The 22299-nt window shown below is 40.0% G+C and overlaps 1 protein-coding gene across 1 annotated transcript in view; it reads right to left on the bottom strand.

The window, feature by feature from the left end:
• ST6GALNAC5 (ST6 (alpha-N-acetyl-neuraminyl-2,3-beta-galactosyl-1,3)-N-acetylgalactosaminide alpha-2,6-sialyltransferase 5) overlaps positions 1 to 22299 on the bottom strand; it is a 73650-nt gene that overhangs the window by 13857 nt on the left and 37494 nt on the right. Inside the window, exon 3 of the mRNA XM_010582530.1 lies at positions 613 to 1022. Within this exon, the coding sequence (XP_010580832.1) occupies positions 613 to 1022 (410 nt within the window). The remainder of the gene's footprint in view (positions 1 to 612; positions 1023 to 22299) is intronic.

Here is a 22299-nt window from a genome sequence, read left to right as displayed (position 1 = left end):
CTCAAGTCCTGCAGTGGGTCACTTACTAAAAATTTGATTTGAAGATCAGCCTACAAGTCATAAACAGTCTCATAAAGATGTAACTATCATAATAACTTTCCTTTTCCCAGTTGGAAATACAAGATGAACTGTTCTGAAGCACCTAATGTATGACTAATGTTTATTTGTTTTACAAGAAGCTTTACAGCTGCACTGTTCCAAGAATGCTTAAATTCAATAAACAGCTATTATAATTCACTGAATGGTGGCATTTCCTCTATAAGAAAACATAACCTATCCATTCTGATTTTTCAGAATCAGTAAAAAACTTTCAGGTATATTACCCCAAAGTGAGATTTAAACAGCTCCTGCCTCCTTGGCTGTATAAACAGTACATCCAGATTCTGGTATTCTAAGTTGATAAGGCAATACTGCATACAAATTATTTTGATGCCTATTTTTTACTTATGTTACAAGTGATGTTATTTGGCATGTCATACCATACTGCAAGTCATGAGGCAGACGATTTAATGGGTGTGATGGTCCCTCTGAGCAGATCTGAAATTGGTATATATAACTACATTATTTTACTGCTGTATGACAAGCCCCAAATGTATCCACATAAGTTCTCACCTGTCTTTCCCAGTTTCCCGTTTAAAAAGGTCATCAAATTGAAGCATCTTGTGGCGAGAAATCATATACGCTTTTAATTGAGGCAGTATCTGATTCATCAGCTGCAGGTTATTATACACCAAGCCTTTACCATCTCTCCTCATGTAGCTGCTAGGACCCCAGAAGATAAACACAGCACCACGGCTCATATTTAAGAGTTCGTTGCGATTTCGCAAAATCCTCTGAATACTGGAGTGTGCAATGACTCGAAGGCTTGTTTTGTTTCCAACATCTTTTCCATAACCTCGAGTGGGTGCATCATTCATTCGTATTACACACTCTGTCTCGTCGATTCTGTCACCTTGTTTACTTCCCAGAAGGTGTCCAGAGCTGGTTACCAATGCACAACTCTTGCAGTGCATTTTTAAAGGCTGCAAAGACATACATACTTCAAAATTAGCTGTAGACATCTTCCCATTCACTACATGATAACTATATTTTTACATGTACATAGCATATTTTACAGCAAAAATCTCAGAGGACTTTACATAAATCTCTCCCAGCAGTCTTCCCAAATAACTGGGGACACATTACCTGTACATTTTGTAGGTGTGGAAAACGTCGTATAGGTATAGCCCTTAAAGTTCCTCTGTGGAGTTAAGTCTACTGCTTAAATCCTCCTTTCCACTGCTGGTTCATATACAGTAATTGCAACAGCTTCTATACTGTTCCCAGCTGCTTAGGATTGTACTTCTTCCACTTGCCATAAATGAGCTGTAATTGTAGTATTTTTGATTCTTCCTCTTCCAATTTTTTTGGAAGTTCTCATAAGCACAGATGTGAATGGCTTTTCAACCTTGGGGTCAGGACATTTTGCTAAGGGAAGAGAGTTATACCCTGGGTCCAATCCTTCCATGCTGTTTCCAAGTTGGTGCCATAACCACTGCAGTGCTCTCGTACCTCCTTTGTGGTTCAACAGTCAGAGCTGGTCATTAATGTCTGATGGTGAGTTGGTGCACTGAACTTTTTCTAGTCTGTCAGGTCATGTTTAAATGTTACACAGTAAAATGGAACAGGAGGTGCCTTAAGTGGCTGACCTAATGGAATCAGGAGAGTAAACCAAGCTTTCATGAAAATGAAAATGCATGATAGATTGTATTAGTGAAGTATGCCACCAATATAGAGATCAATAAGAGTATGTAAGTGTATCTGCTGCTCAGCATGAGAACTAAAAAGGGGCAAAGGGTTAACAGTATCCCCACAGCGCTACTTTCTAACAAGAATACAATAAACTGGGAGGTAAAGACTGCAGGTGTGCCTTGGTGGCCCTCCATCAAACAGTATCTTGCAGCATTTAAGACCCATAACATCAGATTACAGAACATACATGGTGTGTATCTTACTGTTTGGGGGGGGGGGGGAAGGCAGGGACTGAACTGCGGTTGCTCACCAGTCTGAGGTTCCTTGGAAGGCCATTTTGGTTCATGATCATCTTGATCTACTGATCTTCCTCCCTACGTATGTCCACCAGAATTTTATTTTCATCGTTAACCATACAGAATGGCATTCCAATACCTTCCTGGTGAGTAACAGGCTTGTTTAATTCCAGAGGCTCCAAATTGGACACACAACATGCTGAGAGCAGTTGTCTCCTGCACTGTGGCATTGGCCTGATCCTGTAGTATACCAAGGAGGTGACAGTATTCATTGGCTCTGAAGAGCACTAGCAACCTAAACACATCTTTGACAATAAGGGCCTCAGCACCTCAAGATCAAACCTTGTGGCTCTGCATGGCAGCTCGTTGTTGACACCATGACAAACATAGCTAGCATGTCTCCAGGTGTAAACTTGGTGGGTTTATTAGCAATGAGGAGAAGTTACGGTGACATGTAATTACACTTAGTATCAAACACACGTATATAGCAATCAAATGAGTAAATCAGTGTGCAGTGAGGCACAGCTTAAAACTCTAAAGCTGGAAAGAAGACATAACCTAGGTTTGAGATAATCTCAGTCCCCTGTTTAAAAATGCTTTGGCTCCTAGTATTTGAAGAGGGTATTTTACTTAAGTAACTTCTTTTTCATTTTGAAGGTATTAAGTGGTTGCAGTCTGAACTTTTTTTCTATGAGAATAGCTAGTGAATGATGAAGTGCTTTTTAATTAAAGACAAAATAACTAAACTATACAATTTGCGTAATGATATAACCAGTAAGCTTTGTATCTCCATCTTCCCTAAACAACAAAGTCTCTTTTCTTTCACATATATGGTTTGTAATCCAGAGCTAATGATATGGGCAGAAATGTTCATGCCTTTGTAAGCCAAGGTTCCTAATGCAGTATTTACATGCATTTTCCTTTAAGCTTTCATCTGCCACTTTGATGAATTACCTAGCAAAAGGCTCTAAGGTGAACTAGCTGCTCCACCATCATGCTTGGGAAAGCAAGATGAAGTGCTAATGAGGTTAAAGGAAATGTAGTCAGCACCATTGTTAACTTACATGGGTTTGAATATCCACACAGCAAGACATTTTCACCTAAACAGTCTCTGCTGGTTTCTGGCCTACTGATCTACAACTTACTTGTTTCTTTTACAAGTCTGTCAGAGAGTCCATCCTTAGGAAACAAGGGCAACAATCAGTGGAGCTGTGGAAACTTCGGGAGGGAGGGGATGTCAACATTTGCTAGATGATAAACATTAACACCCCCCAAAACATCTGTCCCAGATCTTGTTTGAAAACTGTTCCTTCTGGGAAAAAGTCTTTAGACTGAAACATTCAGGTATTGCCTAGCTACTTCTTGAATGATGCATGGGGGCTGAGCCAGTGTAGCTGCTCCAGGCGAGTCATTTTCAGTCACCTCACTCAGATTCTTTCACTTGAAGTCTACAAAACTCGCACCTAAAAATTGTCAGAGGAATTCACAGCCAACAGCCACAACATTCTCATACCAGCTGTTTATAATGCTTTGACAATATTGAAGGCAAGGGGGGGAAAAGCTATCGGCTATAATATCATCTCATTGGGAAGCAGTGGTTGCACCAGAAATGTCATCTACTTAAGCAATAATAATGGAGGCACAAGGCAGTTCTTTGGGATTGATGACCAGCTGGGAAAAGTTGATGGCCTGAGAATAACTAGGGGCCATTAAGCCAGAAGAACATTAACTCCACAGAAAGCTCTGTGTTACAGTAATTATTACAGTGATAGTTGGGAAAAAAAGCAAACCAAAAAAAAAAAAGCAAACCTATGACATCTGAGTTGTATTTTAGGTAGGCAATGCAACTCTTCCTTCATGAGCCTCGCTTCAAAATGCCCAGAAAAGGGATAGGGTGAGAGGTAGGTCTGAGTTTTATGACATTTGTATTAATTACCTTGAAATGTAACATATCATCCATGCAAAAGCTGCTGGCATTTAATCATGCCCATTGCCAATAAGCAGCCACAGTTTCATGTGTACCCGAACTATATGTACAGCACCTTGCACAGCATAGCAGAACACGTAGCTACTTCTACAACACAAGTCAGACATATCAATACTTAGGGCACTAAGAGAGTGAACAAGCCAAGTGTCAGCCAAATAAATTGCCCAAATTAGCTCTCACTTCCAGTCACCTAAAAATATGTATGGGGAGAGGGAGAATAGACATTACAAGACAGCAAGCTCACGGTGCTAGAACCCCAGAAGATGGCAAAATCAGCTGGTGGTTTTCTGGGATAGATGGGCTATCCCAAGGGAATGAAGGGAGCAGGTGAACCTTGCTAGGTTCTGGTAAACCCTGTAACAGCAGCTTAGTGGCCATAACAAATGAGTGCAACCTTGCACTGCTCTAAGTATCATAGGCCAAACTGACTCCTGGCAACTTTCACTTAGATATATAGCCCAGTAAGTGCTGTTGCTGTATCATATACGTCTGATTTGTATAATACCAACAGACAAACAGAAACAAAAAACAATGTCACAGTTGTTTCTGTATTTTCCAATTTGAGGCAATCTACTCTACTCTGTTACTGACTTTAAAATCTGTGTTGTCCAATGACAGAAAAATGTTATTTTCACACACTTTATTGCTTGGAAAAAATCAATGGAAAAATGTTATTCCTGATTCAGAATATGTTACTCTTAGATATAATTATTTTCTTTGTGATGAAATAAAATGATCGATTTTTTTTTTCTTACAGAAGTCTTTTGATTTTAAAGCCAAGCTTTAGAAAACAAGACAATTCCCTCCAGTAAAATCACGAACACCGGAAAACACACTTTTTTCCTGTACTGAGTACTTAATGACCTAGTTTCAAGACCCCTGGGTTCAGATCATTCCATTATCAGTAGTATAAAAGTTTCGAGTATTATATCTTGGCAATCATGACTGGGGGGGTGGGGGTGGGGGGTGGAAAGACCGAAAGTCTTCTGGAATGAAGAACAGGTCATTACTGAGTTCAGCAGAAAAAGACCACGTGTCAGTTCATGAACACCAGCGTTCCTCATAGATACATCTGGAAATATTACAGCTGACTTCAAAGTGTATTGGGAGAGAGCAAAAGAGACCAAGAAAGGTTAAAGAATATCCAAATTCCTTTCAGATGAATGACCTTTAACTAAGCATTTGAGACTGAAAGTGCAAAATATCAATAAGGTACCTGACAGCTATGTTTTTCTCTTGCACTGCAACATCTCTACAGCATTTTGTTAGCCAGCGCTAGCATGCTTGTCTTCTGTCTGATCTGGAATGAAAAGCTATAGGGCTGCTTCACTCTATATTAACTACCTGAACTGTATTACTGAACCAACAACCTCCTCTGCAAGAGCTCCCAAACTGACTGCTAAAGTGAAATCAGTGGTAGAAATAAGAAGACTGATGTACAGGAAAGCAAAACTGTTTCCATTTTCAACTGAATTAATTCAGTATATTAATTGTTGAAAAAGCATACATAAACACTACAAGAGACAGTCTTACTGGTTCAGGAGAAAGCGAGCTTATTCCAGAGCAGTCTAGCTTTCTCTTTTTGTTATAAAGCAGATAATTTCATTGGTAGGAGTTTCACATCTCCCCTACCTAGTGCCCTTTGTGCCTGGCCTGAGCACCACAGCTAGCCTGTGACGCTCACTGTATGTTACCTCAGCATTTGCTTTTTATGTTCCTTGCCTTGCACACAGGGCAACTTAATCAGCATTTCATACATACATGATGTTAATGAACCCTGTGTTCACCCCACATTCAATGTAATTTATTACTTATGGCTTGTTCTTGATTGCTGGGTCATCAGCCACCGGCAACAACACTAATTAACGCACTGCCAGTAATACAGTATTTTGTTCTGGCACCTTCAGTTCTAACTTTTTACTTTCTTGTAGCTTTGAGCAGCTTTGAGGTTTCTCACAAGCTGCTGGGTCAGGACCACTGCTCCACTAGCCTGGCTGCCTCTTCCCAGTTGTCCTCTCCCAGAGGCTTCGAGGACAATCCCCCTGTCACAATGCGCACCTCAACCTCCGCAAGAGCTCCAGGTATCCCCAGCCCACTGCTGGCACATCACAAATGGATGCTCCAGCTCTTGTGAGCCCCTGTCACTCAGCACTGCTCCAGGTATAAAGCTTCTCTTACCATTACATCCATCCCTTGTGAGCAAGCTATACACATTGTTTCTACCGGTGTGCCTCCTTCCTTAATACTTCCCTTGAAGACTGACGATTGTAAGGCCAAATCTGCTTTTCTTTGAGAAATTCCCAACAATCACCTTAAAGTAGAATAGAAACCCTGAAGCTTCACATTTGCTAAGTAACTTCTGTTCTGTAAGTCAATGCAGCAAGCTGTGGGGCCCAAGCTGTCTCATTAGCGAAGTACAGCTGTGCACTTCAGAAGTGATTTCCACAATGCCAGTACTCTGGGACACATGATCCTGTGAAAATAATGCAAGTTCCTTGATTATTTTTGCTTTGTAGTATATTGGGTTTGGAACAGTGCTTTCATAATAATATGAAAAGAACCAAAAATGAAAAAACACACAAGCACAAAGAGTTTGCTTTGGTATTTTTCAAGTCCCATCTACCTGACACACTATGAAGTGATGCTCTCAAACTGGTCTTCTCTGATCAGTAAAAATCATTCAGATGCATATTGGGATATCTTAGGTAACACTTCTGTGTATAAAAAGCTGGAACAAAAAAACAGACTGAAACACTTAAAGCATAAAGAGAGTTTTGAACTTCAACCAACTTCAACTTGCTGTGGTACACGCCCCTTTCAAGTCTCTGGGAGTTTTGATTTTGCGGTGCCAAGTTCTGATCCAAGAGATGATTTTGTTTTGACCATGACATTTTCACACGTATGTTCAGACAGGGAGTGTAGCTTAATTTCTACACTCTGCGTGCCAGCTAAGACCTTCCCCTCAGGTTTCATTAACTTTCATTCTTTAACCCTTACCCTAGCAGGTACAGAGAGCTCTTGAAGAGGGGGAAAACAATTCCTCTGAGCAAATACGTTTATAATTTTTGTCAAACTAGATTTTGGAACGCTAAAGAATCTGCCATGAAAACAAACCACATTATCCACTGAACTAAAAGCACTGATTGCCTTGAAAAGTATATCCCTGTGACGGATATCACACAAGTAAACAGAAAGGGTTAGGAGATACCACTTGCCCAACACCATTAATCCTTATGCAAATCCAAATAACAAGCATTTGAAGCAAAATTTTGCAATTCAAAAAAGGTCTGGCAAGTCTGTTCATAAAGATAAATGCATGTCTGTTTACAAAGATAAAAGATAAAACAAATGAATTTCTTATTACTTCTCTTTGTTTCTTGGGCTGTGGAGCCTGAATACGCAAATGTTGTGGAAACATTAGCATCTTCATTTCCCATTGATTCTTCGGAATTAATTATATAACTGGACTCTGCCTTCAGATATTTGATAAGTAGAAACAGTGAAATAGCCACACTTCAGCAAATGCATTCATCGCACTAGTGATCACAGCACCCTAGGTTTTATTCCTCCAAGGAATGGAATATTTTTGTTTTTCATGATACTATACTGATGGGCATCTGCAAAACCCATAGTAATTCTATTTTCAAAAGGTCCTTAGACATATCTAATTCAATTTCAAAACATGAGGCTATATTATGAAAAGAAAAATAGAAAAACAAATGCACTCCATAAAGCTTTCAGAGGGATAATTTCCTTAGAAAAAGTACCGTTAAGCACATTAGTCAATGAAGAGTCTTCTGCTTGTGTGAAGTGTTTTCCGGCACATTAACTCTTTTTCAGGGGACTGCCTGCTAGTCAAAGCTTCCATTAGATTAATTAAAATATGGCTCCTTTCACTGGAAAGAAAAGGCATGAGTTTGGTTACAGGACATTGACCACCTATAGAAACTGAGCCCTTTCTAGTTACATAAAATACAAGCAGAAGCAGTACAGGAGACTGAACAACAAGATAACTTTTACTATATGGAGCACATTTCTCTTCTTATTTGGAAGCATGATTACCAGGTGCTGATGTTTTCCCCTAAGCCACCTGAAGTGAATATAAGGTGCAACCTTGCAAATTGTCAGCACATATAAAGCTAAGATTTAGAGAGTAGTTTCCATCCTGCATCCTATAAATGTGTCCCATGACGAAGATTAGTATCAATCATAGGCTTATTGGAGAGCAAGATAGGATACAATGATAACCTGAAGCTATCAACTAGAGTAATGGTCTAAGAAGAAAAAGCAATCAGAGAAAGAAAAGAATATCCTCAATGAAAGACAGAACTGGAAAATCAGGCAGGAATGTATCATGTTGATGAACATGAGCTGTTATACAAGAGAGAGAATCATATGAACAATATACAGGCTCTAAAGAAATGGTTATTGCCTAATGTTTATCTTAAAAGGAGTGCAAATAGACATCCATATTACATCAAACTGCTTTACTTTTGTTCTGCAGCTAAAGTACTTGCACTAAAATGCAATAAAACCACAAGCATGGTGTCTTAACTATGCAAATTGTTATCACTGAAGTGTCAGAAAAACAGGAATTATTTCAATGGTCTACAGAAAAGGGATTGGACAGTTTGGATTTTTGTTTCAGAAAGTTTTCACATCAACTTCTCATCTGCTTTGGTATGTTCTGGCAATTCTTTCCAGTTTAAATGCTTCGTGGGAATATGCCCTCAGCTGCTCTCTGTGTACCTGTCATGGCTGTGCAAGATTTTGTTTTGAGCTTCAAGTTTTACAGGGTCACTTTTTTTATACAACCCAGCCTTAAGCTAAGCATCACTGATCCTTAAAGTCTGTGCCTAAGTTTTCAAATTCAAGCACTTGTTTCTTTCTGTGACACTATTTGGCTCATCCAAATGCATCTAAACTCTTACTACGTCTATTATCACTACAAGGCAATGTGATAATAATTGCAAGGACACAGGCAAGCCTTTCCAATGGCATCCAGTTTCAACATAACTTCAACATATCATGCAGAGTCTCTAGAACAGGCCAGATAAAATTTAAGACCAAATATCTGATTAGAAAGTTACTGACCCCATAAAGAATTTTCTCTAAAATATATTTTGTCTTGTATTTCTCTATCTTGTTGAAGTAGACTGAAAGAAAAAACAAGGCTCCTCCTTCCTTTTTAATATCTTTGTTCAAAAATTTTATTCAAAGGTCTTTGTTTCAAAACCTGTCAAAAATGTTCAGCCTCACTGTGCTCTCTAAGGCATTTTGATTTTCATGTGGCTAGCTCCATGTAATCTTTATCAGGTTATTTGATATTAACTCAGACTGCTCTATGTGCTCTTACTACTGTCCCTCTGAGTTAACAGCACATCAGAAATTAGGGAATGAAAGCAGATTAAAAATCTTTTTTTTTTTTTTTTGCCAGAAGATACTGCATCTGAGTTTAATATATTTTTCTGAGGATGTATCAGGTTCAACAATACAGAGTTGTACCACCTCTGCAGGAGAATCCCAAGGTAGCCTCCATAATCACTGGCATATTGACACTGAAGACAGATGCTGGAAACAGGTACTGGCAGCAAAACTGGCCAAACCATCCATTTCATTCAATAGCTACAGGATGCAGAAAGTCACCAGGAATTTCTCCCATGCACATATGTACAGAAGAAAAACTGTGTTTTGGGCTAAAATATTTGTATATTCACTTTTAGACTAAAACCAGATGAAAAGAAAACATCTTGAAGACAGATGTTTAAAAATCTGTATATCTGCAACCATGTATCACTGTAATTTTAACTGTTTTGGACTACAACTAAATTTGAAAAATAATCCTTTGAATTCAGGGCTCAGCTCTTCGAGGTTTGGGGTTTTTTTTAAAGGGTCTCAGACATGTATCTCCAATTGTTTACTATTATCACAGTCCTGATCAGGAGGCAAAAATAAACAAATAAATACATTTATCCAATCAGGATGTTTGTATTGAGTCTATTTATCAAAGTGCAGGTTAATATGAAATTAAACACTTAGTGGATGGAAACATTTAGCACTGAAATGCACCTACCACCAAGGGTTAATTAGACAATCAAGTACAAGAGGTGGCACTCTGTCTTTCAACGTGGCATTGCTTCTCCAAAGAGATGCTCTTCAACTTACAGCAGACCATCAAAACTATCTTCTGAGTAAGTTAGGCGTAAATAAGTTTGGGTGAAAAGGATGAAGTTAACTAGAATCTCTGGAAGACCCAGAGAAAAAGACTGGCTGGAAAGAAAGGAAGATCTCTCTTGGAGGAAGGTACCCTAAGCTGCAGGGCAAATGAGAAGAGGGAGTCCTCGAAAAACTGAGCCAGGAAAGAACTGATAGCAAGTCAGCTAATTACAGGGAGAGAGGGGGTTGACCTTGCTAGAAGTAGAGTTAAGTCTATTTGCGTATCTATGGATTTCACAGACATTTATAACCGTGCCATCTCTTGTGGCTGTGGCACATAAATGCTTTTATTTATGTTTTACCATCAGCTGATTTGACTGAAATATGATTCCCAGGCACTTGGCTAACACTCTTCAGTAATATTCCTTGTTTAAAGACGTAGCTTATCTATAACCGCGGAAATGATGTAACTTAAATCCACAGTTACCCAATGCATTCGGTCAAGGAATTTGAAGTGTAGAAGGGTGTGCCACAGACAGACTGCAAGAGGTAGGTTTAAGAACAGATACCACAGAAATCAGGAAAAAAGGAATAATCTTTTAGTGAGCAGCAGTGGAGACGAAACCTTCCTGCAAAGAGGTGAAATGCAAAGTATCAGTCCCAGGGGATTTGTGGGTGCTTTATACACTTTATCTGCTTTTTATTTTACATTACTAGTCCTAAATTGTACTCCTTGGATGTGATGTATGTGTCATTTGAAGTGCATTTTACCTGGTAGTGACATTAAACAATTCCTGCTCACTTATTCCTGGGTTGGGGGGGTAGGGGGAATATATTTCACTGGATCACTCCTTGGATCCATTTCACAATGGGAACAGGAGGCAAAGAGAAGTAAAACCAAGACAGAAAAAAACCCCAAGATAGGTGGATGGCATTGCTTTCTTTAGTGATACTGAATGTACATAAAATTCTGCCCAAAATGCAACGATAAGGTGGGTGATGGTGGTGGTGGTGATGGAAGAATGAAAAGGAGAACATGGCAGCACAACCAAGAAGTGCTAGGCTGCAGAGGTTTTTCAGAGTATCTTTTAATCTTTCATTGTTTCAAATCACCATTACCGAATGCCTTGACATCTAACTGATACCTGTCAGCAGGAAATTTTAAATTCTGTAACCAGCACTTGCTTTTCAGGTCTCTGTACCACGCCTGGCTGCAGCCCAGGATCCTTGTTTCATGTGAATGAACTTCTGTCAGTTTCTTCAGAGCAACAGGCATATTCTGAAGTCGTTTTTCTGCACTGGACATGTAGGTCATCTTTCCAGCTTTACTGCCCCAAACAATGCCCACCCACCTCAATGGCATTTTTGACAAACCGAGACCTCTCTAGAGCCACAATTTCAACTCTCAGGAGACACAGCAGGGCATTTTCTTCTTGTAGGGGAGAAACACTGAAGTGTTGACAGTTTTTTGTATGGGACTCTTTCGGCAAAGAATGAAAAAGAGGAAGACCAGCTACTCATCAGGTGTAACTAACTGCTTCACTCTGCTGAACAAAGATGTGACCAGGTGGTTCATCCTGTCTTTACTGCATGGCCCTTGGGTTGCCCTCAGGGGCTGCTTCACCCTGCAGCAGGGTGGCCCAGGAGACTGCCTGCAGCTGCCCAAACCCCACTGCCTCGCTGGCAGGGCGAGGGGGTACCGGCCTTTCTGCTGCCCACGCGCCCAGGTATATCAGGTGGTTCTCGGAAGCTGCCTCACGATTCACTCTCTCGGCACACCCTCAGAGCCCCGCAGTCCTGTCCACCTTACTGCACGCGCCCTGCGCAGGTGTTAGCATCTGACCCCCGGAGCCTGCAGCACCCTCACAGCAGGGCTCTGCGCTCTGACCCCGTACCTGCGCCGTCCTCTCTGGTCCCCCACCGTGCCCCCTCAAGACCACCTGCAGCCCCACTGGCTTTCACGCTGATCTCACAGGGCTGGGATGCTGTGACAAATACATCTGCAGAGGACAGGGCAGGGCAGGAGGGACACAGACGGTGCGGGAGAGGCAAACACGGTGACAATCTGCCAGGAGATGGCACGAGAGCATAATCCTGACTCGGCCTGCCGATCGCAGGCACGGTGAGACCACCAGCGTCCAAACCACTCACATGGGAGAGCCCTTGAGGACAGCTGGCACCCTGACACCCTGAAAACCAGCGTGAATGAAGTGGGAATTTCACCCCGAGGATGGCAGCGTCTGCACTGTGTCAGGACTGCCTGCTTCCCCGATTTGCACATCCGAGGAGAAAACACCACGTCCTCCCAGGAGAAACCATTGCTCCCATCAGCACAGTACAGCTGGGAGGAGCCTCTGTCCTAGAACTCCACATGTGAAGAAACGAGCAGCCAAACTCCACTGACATGTCAGCATTTAATTACAGCTGGAGTGTGGTTCAAATCTTTTGCTATCTGTCATGTATTCTCCTTCCCAAAACACAAAAACCAGCAACAGCGCAGGATTTCTACCCCTGGAAAATAATAATCACACTACAGCCCTACTATTATAATTAAACAAATTAATTACATTCCATTGAAAGGGACAGGTTCTGAAGGCTTAGCTGGTTTCCTTTTTAATTATTATATAACATTGTGAACACAGCAAAAATCTTCTTTTTAACATGCTAAATGTGCTGGGGGTTTTGTTTGCTTTAACAGACTGCAGTGGATGCTACATTTGCATTTAATTAAAAAGTAAGTTATTAAAATAGTTTATTTTGGTTCAATATGTATTTGTTTAGCATGTGGATGCTTTCACATCAGAAATGAGATACTTTTTTCAATCAGTATTGAGCAACAGACATCTGGGAAAGCAAATAAAAAGAACAGATCAATGTATTTTCAAAAGAAAGCTTGTTAATGCGCAAACATTTGGTCCTGTCACAACTAGATTATTTTTGAATATTCACTATTTCCAAAGGAATCAATCACTATCCCCAAAGCTAAACAATATGCTACATTTTTGACAGGAACAAAATAACACAACCCCAGAAACTGGAATGCATGCAAAAACCTCACACCAAGCATGAACTACCCTCTAGCCAACAGTGATACGAAGAAACAGCTCCTATGGCTAGATGGCACCATCCCTTCCAGCTGCGTTTCTAGGGGTATGGCTGGCTGTATGAATGTAGGGTGGGTCTGCTGAACCAGGCAGAGCATTTGGGAGAAAGAAATTCCAATTTCCAGCTCCTGAGCAGCTTTATACAGGAATCGGGCAAAGATTTTGGCAGATGCGGAAAAACAAGTGTAGGCATCCAGTTCACTTGAAATTCAAATGAGGAAACAGCAAGTCAGTTTATGTGCTTTCAGGGTTAGGCAGCAGCTAAGCAAAGATTTTTTTAAACTGCAATTTTACATTTAGGTTTAGGAGTGGAGCTTTAATTGGGTGAAGTCCTGCTTTACACACCAAAGCTCTTCACAGGATCTAACTCTGTGTTCTTGTATTAAATAGAAGTCCTCGGGAACCACTTCTTCGTAGCCACATACCTGATTCATCACTCTTCGGAAAGCTACAATAAATCTGTCATGGAAGCCTACTAATTGCTAGTAAATCACCAAAGTTGGAAGTGTCACAAGCATATCCAAAAAGAGTAAAAGTGAAGAGCTGAACATTCAAAGAGCTCTGGGGCAAAATTCTGTCACTTTACAGATGAACCTGTAATCTATGTGAAAATAAATGATGTATAATGATTACTAAATTTGAAATCAAATCTTCACATGGGGACAATTCAATAAGGTTAGGTGATTATAGGACTATGCAGCAGCATCAATTATGGAGCCAGAAATAGTCTCATGTCCCTCAGAGGCTACAAAAACTCTGCATTGCTTTATTCACCAACATCAGAGGACATTCACTTTCATCAAATAGTCTGGGGGTTCTCATTTGGAAGAAAAAAAAAAGACAGAAAAAATGGAAGGCATGAGCCCAAAAATTACTGGCAATGATCCTAACTTATCATCTGAACTGCCGTTTGCTCTGCCAATTGATGGGAAATGAAGCGTGATCAATTCTAGTCCATTGTACATTGTGCCCGTTGACTGACCTGCCAAATCCTTGATTGAATAATCAGTTAAGATATCAATACCTGCCATTTTGCACAATGCTCACAAGACAAAGCCCTAGAGTTTTCATAAAAAGGCCAATTACCACGTTATCTGTAACTTTACATTTTCTTTCACATATATGACTAAGCCTTGGTATTGCCAAAATATGGAATAAAAACATAGCGGTACATAAGAAGTAGTAAAATCTAGAAGCATGAAATCTAGAGGTCAGTGCAACCCCTGAAGTAATACAACATAAATTTTTAATCTTACAGATGGATAATAAGCCATATCAGAAAGGATTAAATCTGTGCTCCTCATTTACAACAGTTCACTTTAAGTAGCAACCTGCCTATTTTCCACTGTCAATATCAGGGGAAACAGCACTAGCTCAGGTACTCAGTGGTGACTGACAGCAATGCTGACATTTTAATAGCAGCTACTGTTTAAGAGCACTATCACCATCCTGTGATTCTTAGATAAAGATTTAATCTACTTTTGATGCAGCAGAGCTCTGCAGACCAGGCAATTTGCTGTAAGGGTACATGAAAAGGTGGGGGTTTCTTTACTCCCATCACCCAGTTCCATACCAGGTGTGTAACAAGCTGTTCCAAAGCCATAAATTAGACTAGGCAAGGCACTGCCCGACATTATACTTTACATTACAGTCCCAAGTCTGAACTGATAGCAAACAGGGACACTACATTTACTTTTCCATCTCAGACACAAATGGTGTTAACTGCAAATACAAATCAGTTATTCCGTGCAAAAACGACACATGATTTGTGAATTGGGCCCTTCATAAGTACTCTGGTGTTTCTATCTTTAGTTCACACACATGAACGTAGTTCCCATGTATCCAGATGCCATTAGCAGTATCTAAAGTCACCAATTCTCCCCAAACCATTCCGCTGCGGCTTTGGGCATGCTCACCACCTTTCCCCTTAATTCTCATATCTATTCCCCTCTTATCTGCCAATGAAGAGCAAAACCAGAAATGGAAATGTACAAACTGAAAATGCAAATGCATGACTGAAAATGCAGGGAAGTGCTAGTTAGTGGCTTACAAGGCAGAAACGGAAAAAACATGTGAAAGAGAAAATACCCTACTCCGCATCATGGATGACTAATTTCTTCCCACACTACGCTGTAATAAATCCTAGCCTTTGCTAACACAAGAATAGGAAAGCTCTTTCCCAGAGCTAATAAAGACATGCCCTGCTTAGTGCTCACTTTAGTGTGCTAAATGGAAGACATTTCTGGTTTGCCAGGTAGTGGCACCTCAGATAATCCACAGAAAACAGATTCATCTTTCCTTCTGGGCTGACAGCAGGTTAAAAGCATAATGCTTGGTATCCACAAAAGGCTTCCTTTGGACATTACACCAACCCTATTCGAGGTCTTTATTTTTCAATTGGCAGAAAATATCGTATCAGTGCTACCCTAGCGCTTGCTGACTGATTGTTTTTTCAATCCCTGCGCTCGACAGGTGTGTGTAATAGCTGGGACATGCTGCAGTGTATTTCTATGGCTGCTGCTGTAGTGCAGTAGTTTGCAGAACACTTTGAAGTGAACGTTTCTTAAGAGAGGAAATCTGCATTACAGAGGCAGCACTTGAATATATAGTTTGTCTGTGATACAAGTTCAATGCATACCTTTTTATGTCAAACCAGCTTTCTTGTGCAACTCTCCATCAACAGGATTTTCAAATTAGGGAAGTGACACAAGTTGGACTGATTGCCACCCTGAATTGCTTCAACAGTATTCGCCTACAAAGTATAGGCTATGCAAACTCTGTGCAGTGTGCAAACTCTTGCTATGGAAATGTGAATTACATATAAATTTACTATTTGCAGATTAATATAGTCTGAAGCAAGCTGGTTCTGTGCATTTTGCATGTTGAAAGAGCTTTCTCTCGTATGTTCTGAAGGATACCTTTTAATCCTATTTGAAGACCAGTTATCCAACACTATCTCACAATATTTACAATGTGTTTGTCCCTCCTGAGTAAAAGACTGGAATGACCAATTCAAGCCCACAGGCAGACAAAACATTAACACACCATCTTCATCAGAAATAACTGCATGCTTCCTGTGTTACCCATGGCAATTTGGGTCTCAGTAGCTGGTCAGCCTCTCCTTTTCAAGAACAAAAAACCTTATCTGTGGTTTTCTACAGGGCTTAGCTCTGGTGAGTATTAGTTAAGCACTGTGAGTATCATGGTATAAAAATGCCTCCTTTCTCCCTGCTAGCAAGACTAGTAGCAGGGGGTGTATATAAAATATGAAATAAAATATTCTACCCTTTCCAGATTAGCCCAAAGCACAAACAAGTACTAGCATTCTCTTTGTTCTTCTTACCCAGGGCAAATGCTACATCAAGTTCGAGAAAGACGGTTGCATCTTGAGCAAATTGGCTCAAGGAATCAATCAACTTATCTCATCCAAGAAGAGGTAGGATGTCTAGACTTTTACATTTGTGGAAATGGTTACTAGGCATTCAGTAATAATGACAACATGATGGGCTGACAAGACTTTATTTTCCTCTGAGATTGGAAAATTCTGATTATGCTTGGCAATAAATGTAAACTATTTACAGTGTGAAGATTTGGTAGATACCATGCAGTCTACTGCACACGGGTGTACGTAATTCTTATATACCATAATTGTGCACTATATATGCATTGATAAAATTAATAGAACTGGAGGCAGAATATTTCTATCTTGAATAATTTTCCACATATTAACCATCCATCTTAATACCATGCCTTCTCTTATCTGATTATTTTATTAAGAATTGGTAGGGGTTTTTATTCAGCTAAAGCTTACTGAATGAAGGAAAACTTGCAGTTGTTTAGCAGGTCAGGTAAAAAGTGGATAAAGAAGCCTTAGTACTGCGTAAGATGCCAACACCCTCCAAAACAACATTTACTAAATGGATTTTCACAAGCAGCAATTTCTATTTACTAAAGCGGTAAATGTAGTCTTGCAATATCTGAAAGAATTAAACATTCTCTGTGAAAATTAGCCATAGAGTATCACAGAAGGTTCCCCTTTATCCAGCATGAGTTAAATTTTGCTGTCTTCTAAGGAGATTAAATTTCCCCTTTACAACTCTTGTTTCCAACTGTCTAACGCACTTCAGCAAGCTTTCAAAGGCAGGCTGGCATCACTGAATTCTCTCTCAAATCCAGGCTGCTTCCTTTGCACCAAGCTTCTCCACTCACTATTTTTTCAGTGTTTTTTCCTTTCTTTCATGGTTGCTCGCTCCCCAGTAGATCTTTATTTTCTAGGCTAAAATCTCTATGCCACATATATGCCATTGCAGTGATACAACATAAATGAAGCACACATGGTAAATTAAGAATGCATTTGAAACATCCCTGAAATTCATTTTGAAGGATGAAGGAGGCGCATCAAAAATTGAGGATGTGAATGTATATTTTGGGATGTTACAGAAATCAGCTGGGCATGCTAAAGATTTCAATCTTCTTTCTATTTCTTTTGTATTTGCTATCAGCACAGGACTACCAAAGACTTCGTATAGACAAACTGCAGCCTATGGACAGTTTATAAAATATGTGTTCTGTATGTATTTGGCACTTGTTAAAAATATATAGCTGTTACTTTAATAAAACATATTTCCGTAACTTCAATATATTTACAAGTTCAGGGTCTACATTCTGTTTTGTTTTTTTTTTCTCTCAGGAATACAGTGACAGTTGCTTATGACTTAAACCTGCAAATTAACAGCATTTTTGGACCTTAGTAGACAACCTTCCTTCTAGCAACAGTATAAGGGTTTTCTTGACTCAGGCATCACCAACTGAGAAGAATTAATTACTGCATATAGTAGTCTTATACTCATGATCTGTTTACTCTTCTTACCATATTGCAAATTGTTATAATTTTATTGTAGACTTCATAATATTGTATGTTTTTCTTAAATCTCCAGCTCCTGGAATGACGAGGACAAGTTTCTCAGGGTGGCTGAGAAACTGGAAAGTGTAACGTTAAGTACACAATGCAACTTCAAAAGCAAAGGAAAAAATAAACTCCAAATATAATATTAGTATTTATAGCTTATGATTTTTAAACCAATATATTAGTTGGACACAAGTTCTGATTGTTTGACTCGGGATTGTCCAGAGTTGTGATATCTAGGGAATGTGTGAAGAATGGTCATATATGCTCACTTCAGACTTCTGTAGTTAATCACGACTGAGATACTGCTGCTTAATCTGTATCTACTCTCTACCCATCAGTTTTGAGTAGTCCTAACTGGGAAGTGTTGCATCATACTCTCCTCTTTAACCCTGTTAGTGTCAGGATTCCCACCAGGGGTTTGGAGAACAGTGCTTCAGGTGCTCTGCCTCCAACTAACTAAGCCCAGCATTTTCTCTGCCTCAGTTTAATATGTCCTCCTCCCCAAAAATCAGTTCTGCAGTAACACCTGAGAATTTCCTGTATACACAAAGCTTCTGCCTTCAGCATCACAGCAACTCCTCTCTGCTTGGCCACTCTGCTGCTGGCTCCATCCCTGTACTCCAGGACATGCCACATATGTTTCAGCGAGTCTATTCCTATTCCCTCCCTCTCAAAACAGATGTACTGGAGCCTCTGTTTGCTTTACTTTTCCCACTTTAGCAAAAGACTCTGTTGTGCTGCTTGCCTTCCACTTCTCCTTCTAAGAAAAAAACCACTAAGGAGTCACCCATTATATGTCCTGGTAAAAATAGTAAGGTCATTTAGACCACCCTTGTTCTCTCCACTCTTGCCTTCCTCCCAAGAAAAACACAGCGACTGTTCAACTCATTCTTGTAGGCAAAATTTCTGCTCACCCTGGGAGAGCCAATTTGTTGCATTTCAGTCTCTCCGTCCAGTTCTTGGCACTCACGTACAACTCTGAGTGACAATGTGAAAGAAAGGAAATTTTTTTTAAAGAAATTTGAGGGAGATTGTAACTGTCTCACTGAAATGCTCAGCAAAATCCTTCATGCCGAATGAGAGAGATGCTACAAGCTGCCTTAAAAATTGATCCCAAATGAATGAGTCACCTTCTTAGTAAGACTTGGCAGGACTGATTTGCATCAGAAAGCCACCACTGCCTTCTGGCATCCTGAAGGCATTGTCAGTGAAAAAGCCAAGGACAGAACTGATATAGATGCAGATGAGAACCACTTACTCCTAGGGCAGGCTTTAGCTGCAGAGCTAGCCTGAACTTTTAACTACAGCGCCCTACCACTTTCCTACCCACACAGGAAGGCTTAAGATCTGTCTCAGAGGATGCTTTCAGCTTGTGCTAACACAGTGAGGAAAGTACAGGCTTGAGCCCTGACACTGGCTCTCTCCAATGGCTGGCAAGCTACCTACTTACACGCAACACAGGGGCACATCAATCATACGTGCTATTGTTTCCCAAGTATTACTGGACAGTTCAACCAGGATGAGATGCTGCTGTTATCCGGCACAAATCCTAAATTTTCTACAGTGAACTATGACCATCAAGAGTTGCTGGAGCAAAGATATGCCATGAGAGGACACCATAGCTTTCATCCACATAACTTCATTTTGGCATAAAAAAGAGCATCTTAAAGCTCTTCCTTGGTTAGCAGTAAATACGTAATATTGTAATTTATCACCAACAATCCCATTATTACACTGAAACTAACTCCATTTAAAGAACTTTCAATCTCTAAAGGGTTTCAAGCAATTCCCAGTAAATTTCCATGTCTAGATATGTCAATAAATTCAGTCTCTTAAGCAGCTAGAATAATCCACCATGGGAGTAATATTGCATTTGCCAAATGTATGCAAATAAATTTGACTAACAAAAAATATTAGTTTAAAAACAAAAAGACAAATACTATTTGTATTTATCAGTAATAAGCACAATTTTGCCCTATTTCCTTTGTTTTGTACCAGACAAACTGCAAAAGTGTGATTCCCTCACAGCCAATAATCCTGCTGAGCTTCACCTTTTACCCCAGACTCTTCATGAAATTCATTCCAGCTGCCGAGTGTGACAGGTATGCAGCAATATACGCTTGGTGACAAGCATCTGTGACAGCATTTAAGTTGACCCAGTTTTCAAGGTAGTTCATATATCTTAGTGGAAAAAAAGCCATACCAATGAATTGGATAGGAATGCTATTATTACATTATTGTCTCTACTGACCCCTCCCAAAGAGAGAGAGACACTCTTCCTCTGTATTCAGTCTTTCCCATTCTTAGGCCATATTTATTCTAGAGGCATGTTATTGTTATAGCAAAACAAGTATATTATGCCAAAAAAGCAGTCCTAGCAGAGATATAGCTATAAAGTAAATAAGTACTTTGTACTAGGCAAGTTGCATCACTGCTTCACAATCAAGCCAAATTCTACCAGATTCATGGGTACAAATGCTTCTACATTACAGTCTCTTCCAAAACAACTGTGCCAGTCCATGATCACACCTTTTCTCCTCTCTGAACACCTACAGGGCCCCCTGGCATACGTCTGGAGTCCAATTTCCTCACTTCACCATCAACAGTAGCACAGAAAAAGTTATTCCCGTTATCCACATCCTAAAGAAGCCAACAATCTCCACTGCCATTTCAACAAGGCATTCCCCTCAAAAGCTCTAGAAATTCCTATTTCTTTAGCCTTTCTTTTTGGCAAGCAAACAACTACACCTGGTCCTCCCACTGACCAACTAAAAAATCAGACTGACCAGTAATGCTTTGAAAGCTTCCTTTGTTCACTTCTCTGCTTAGCTGTCACATGGGCACAGCCTTGCTTGCTTACTATTGAACAGGAATTTCATCTTCCTATTTGCAGTCCTGCTTCTTAAGTGCTTTTTACAAGCAAGAATAATGGTAGTTTATTGCTCTTGAGCCAAGTATTCTCTGGTCAAAACCAGAAAAGCAAATATAAAACCCCTCCCTCCTCTCTTCCACGCCAGATTTGTTTAATAAAAAGGCCATTTTGCTTTTCTCCCATGTATCTCTCAGCACCTGGGATCCAAATGTTGAGCTAGGTTCTTTCTCTTTCCTGTACCATAGAGAGTAATTAGGATTCTGCACTCTCTGCCAGTTGGCAACTTGGCTGATGAGGAGTAAGGCAGAAAAAGAATTCAAAGTTCCATACTCCTTTCCATCACTTAAAGCAGAAATCAGCCAAAGAGAAAGAAAATCTAATGTGGATAATGAGAAGAAGTGGTAAACAGAGACTGTACAACATACTTGCCTGAAGGCTAAAGAAGCTAGTCAATGCTCCAAGGACTTTATGAGTTCTGTGTAAAATGGTCATTGGATAACATGCAGAAAGAGGAGCAGGGGTTGAACCAAGCTCTTCCCTGCATTTGGCTCGCACTCCCACTTGCTCAGTTCTTTGTGCCTAGAGGCACAGCTCCAACAAGAAGTACAAAGTACTCCGACCCCCCCATTAGTTTGTAGTTTAGACATTAGGGTTGTATCCTTAGAGAAAGAATTGTAAATCACCTCCGACCAAGGAAGACATGAAGGTTTTGTCTTCTGCATTCTAGATAAGTATTCTAACCACCAGGCTACTCTTCAGGGCAAAGCAGAGGACCTTCTAATTTAATCGAGGATTAGATGTTTTTTTGCAAAGGTGACCTTGATCTCTGATTTTTCAGAGAAGGGAGGAGGAACTTATTTCAGGATCAGCATTTAGGACAGCGTGAAGGAAGGTGTTTCTTCAGACCCATGAATAAGCATGAAGATAGGATATTTAAGACATAACCCCCCACTCATTGTTTTCTATTATCTTTTGGTTTGTATTTTTGAGGTTTTTTTCCCCAGGGAATTGTATACTGTCTTAAACATATGTTAATGGGTATATATTTACTAAATACTACATAAACCAAGGAGATTTGGCATTTTATGTGCATACACAGTTATATCTCCAAGGTCTAAACAGCATCTATTGAAATACTTAGGAACTTTAAATATATTATTGTGTTTTACCCATTTGATTCACAGACATTTCTGAATGTATTACAAACTCTTCTTTTCAATAAAGATATGTTATTTCCTCCAATA

This window comes from Haliaeetus leucocephalus, unplaced genomic scaffold (genome assembly GCF_000737465.1).
Source record: "Haliaeetus leucocephalus isolate CR32 unplaced genomic scaffold, Haliaeetus_leucocephalus-4.0 Scaffold848, whole genome shotgun sequence".
Taxonomy (NCBI): Eukaryota; Metazoa; Chordata; class Aves; order Accipitriformes; family Accipitridae; genus Haliaeetus; species Haliaeetus leucocephalus.
Note: the sequence above shows the minus strand (reverse complement) of the source record. Positions and strands in the feature narration are given on the sequence as shown.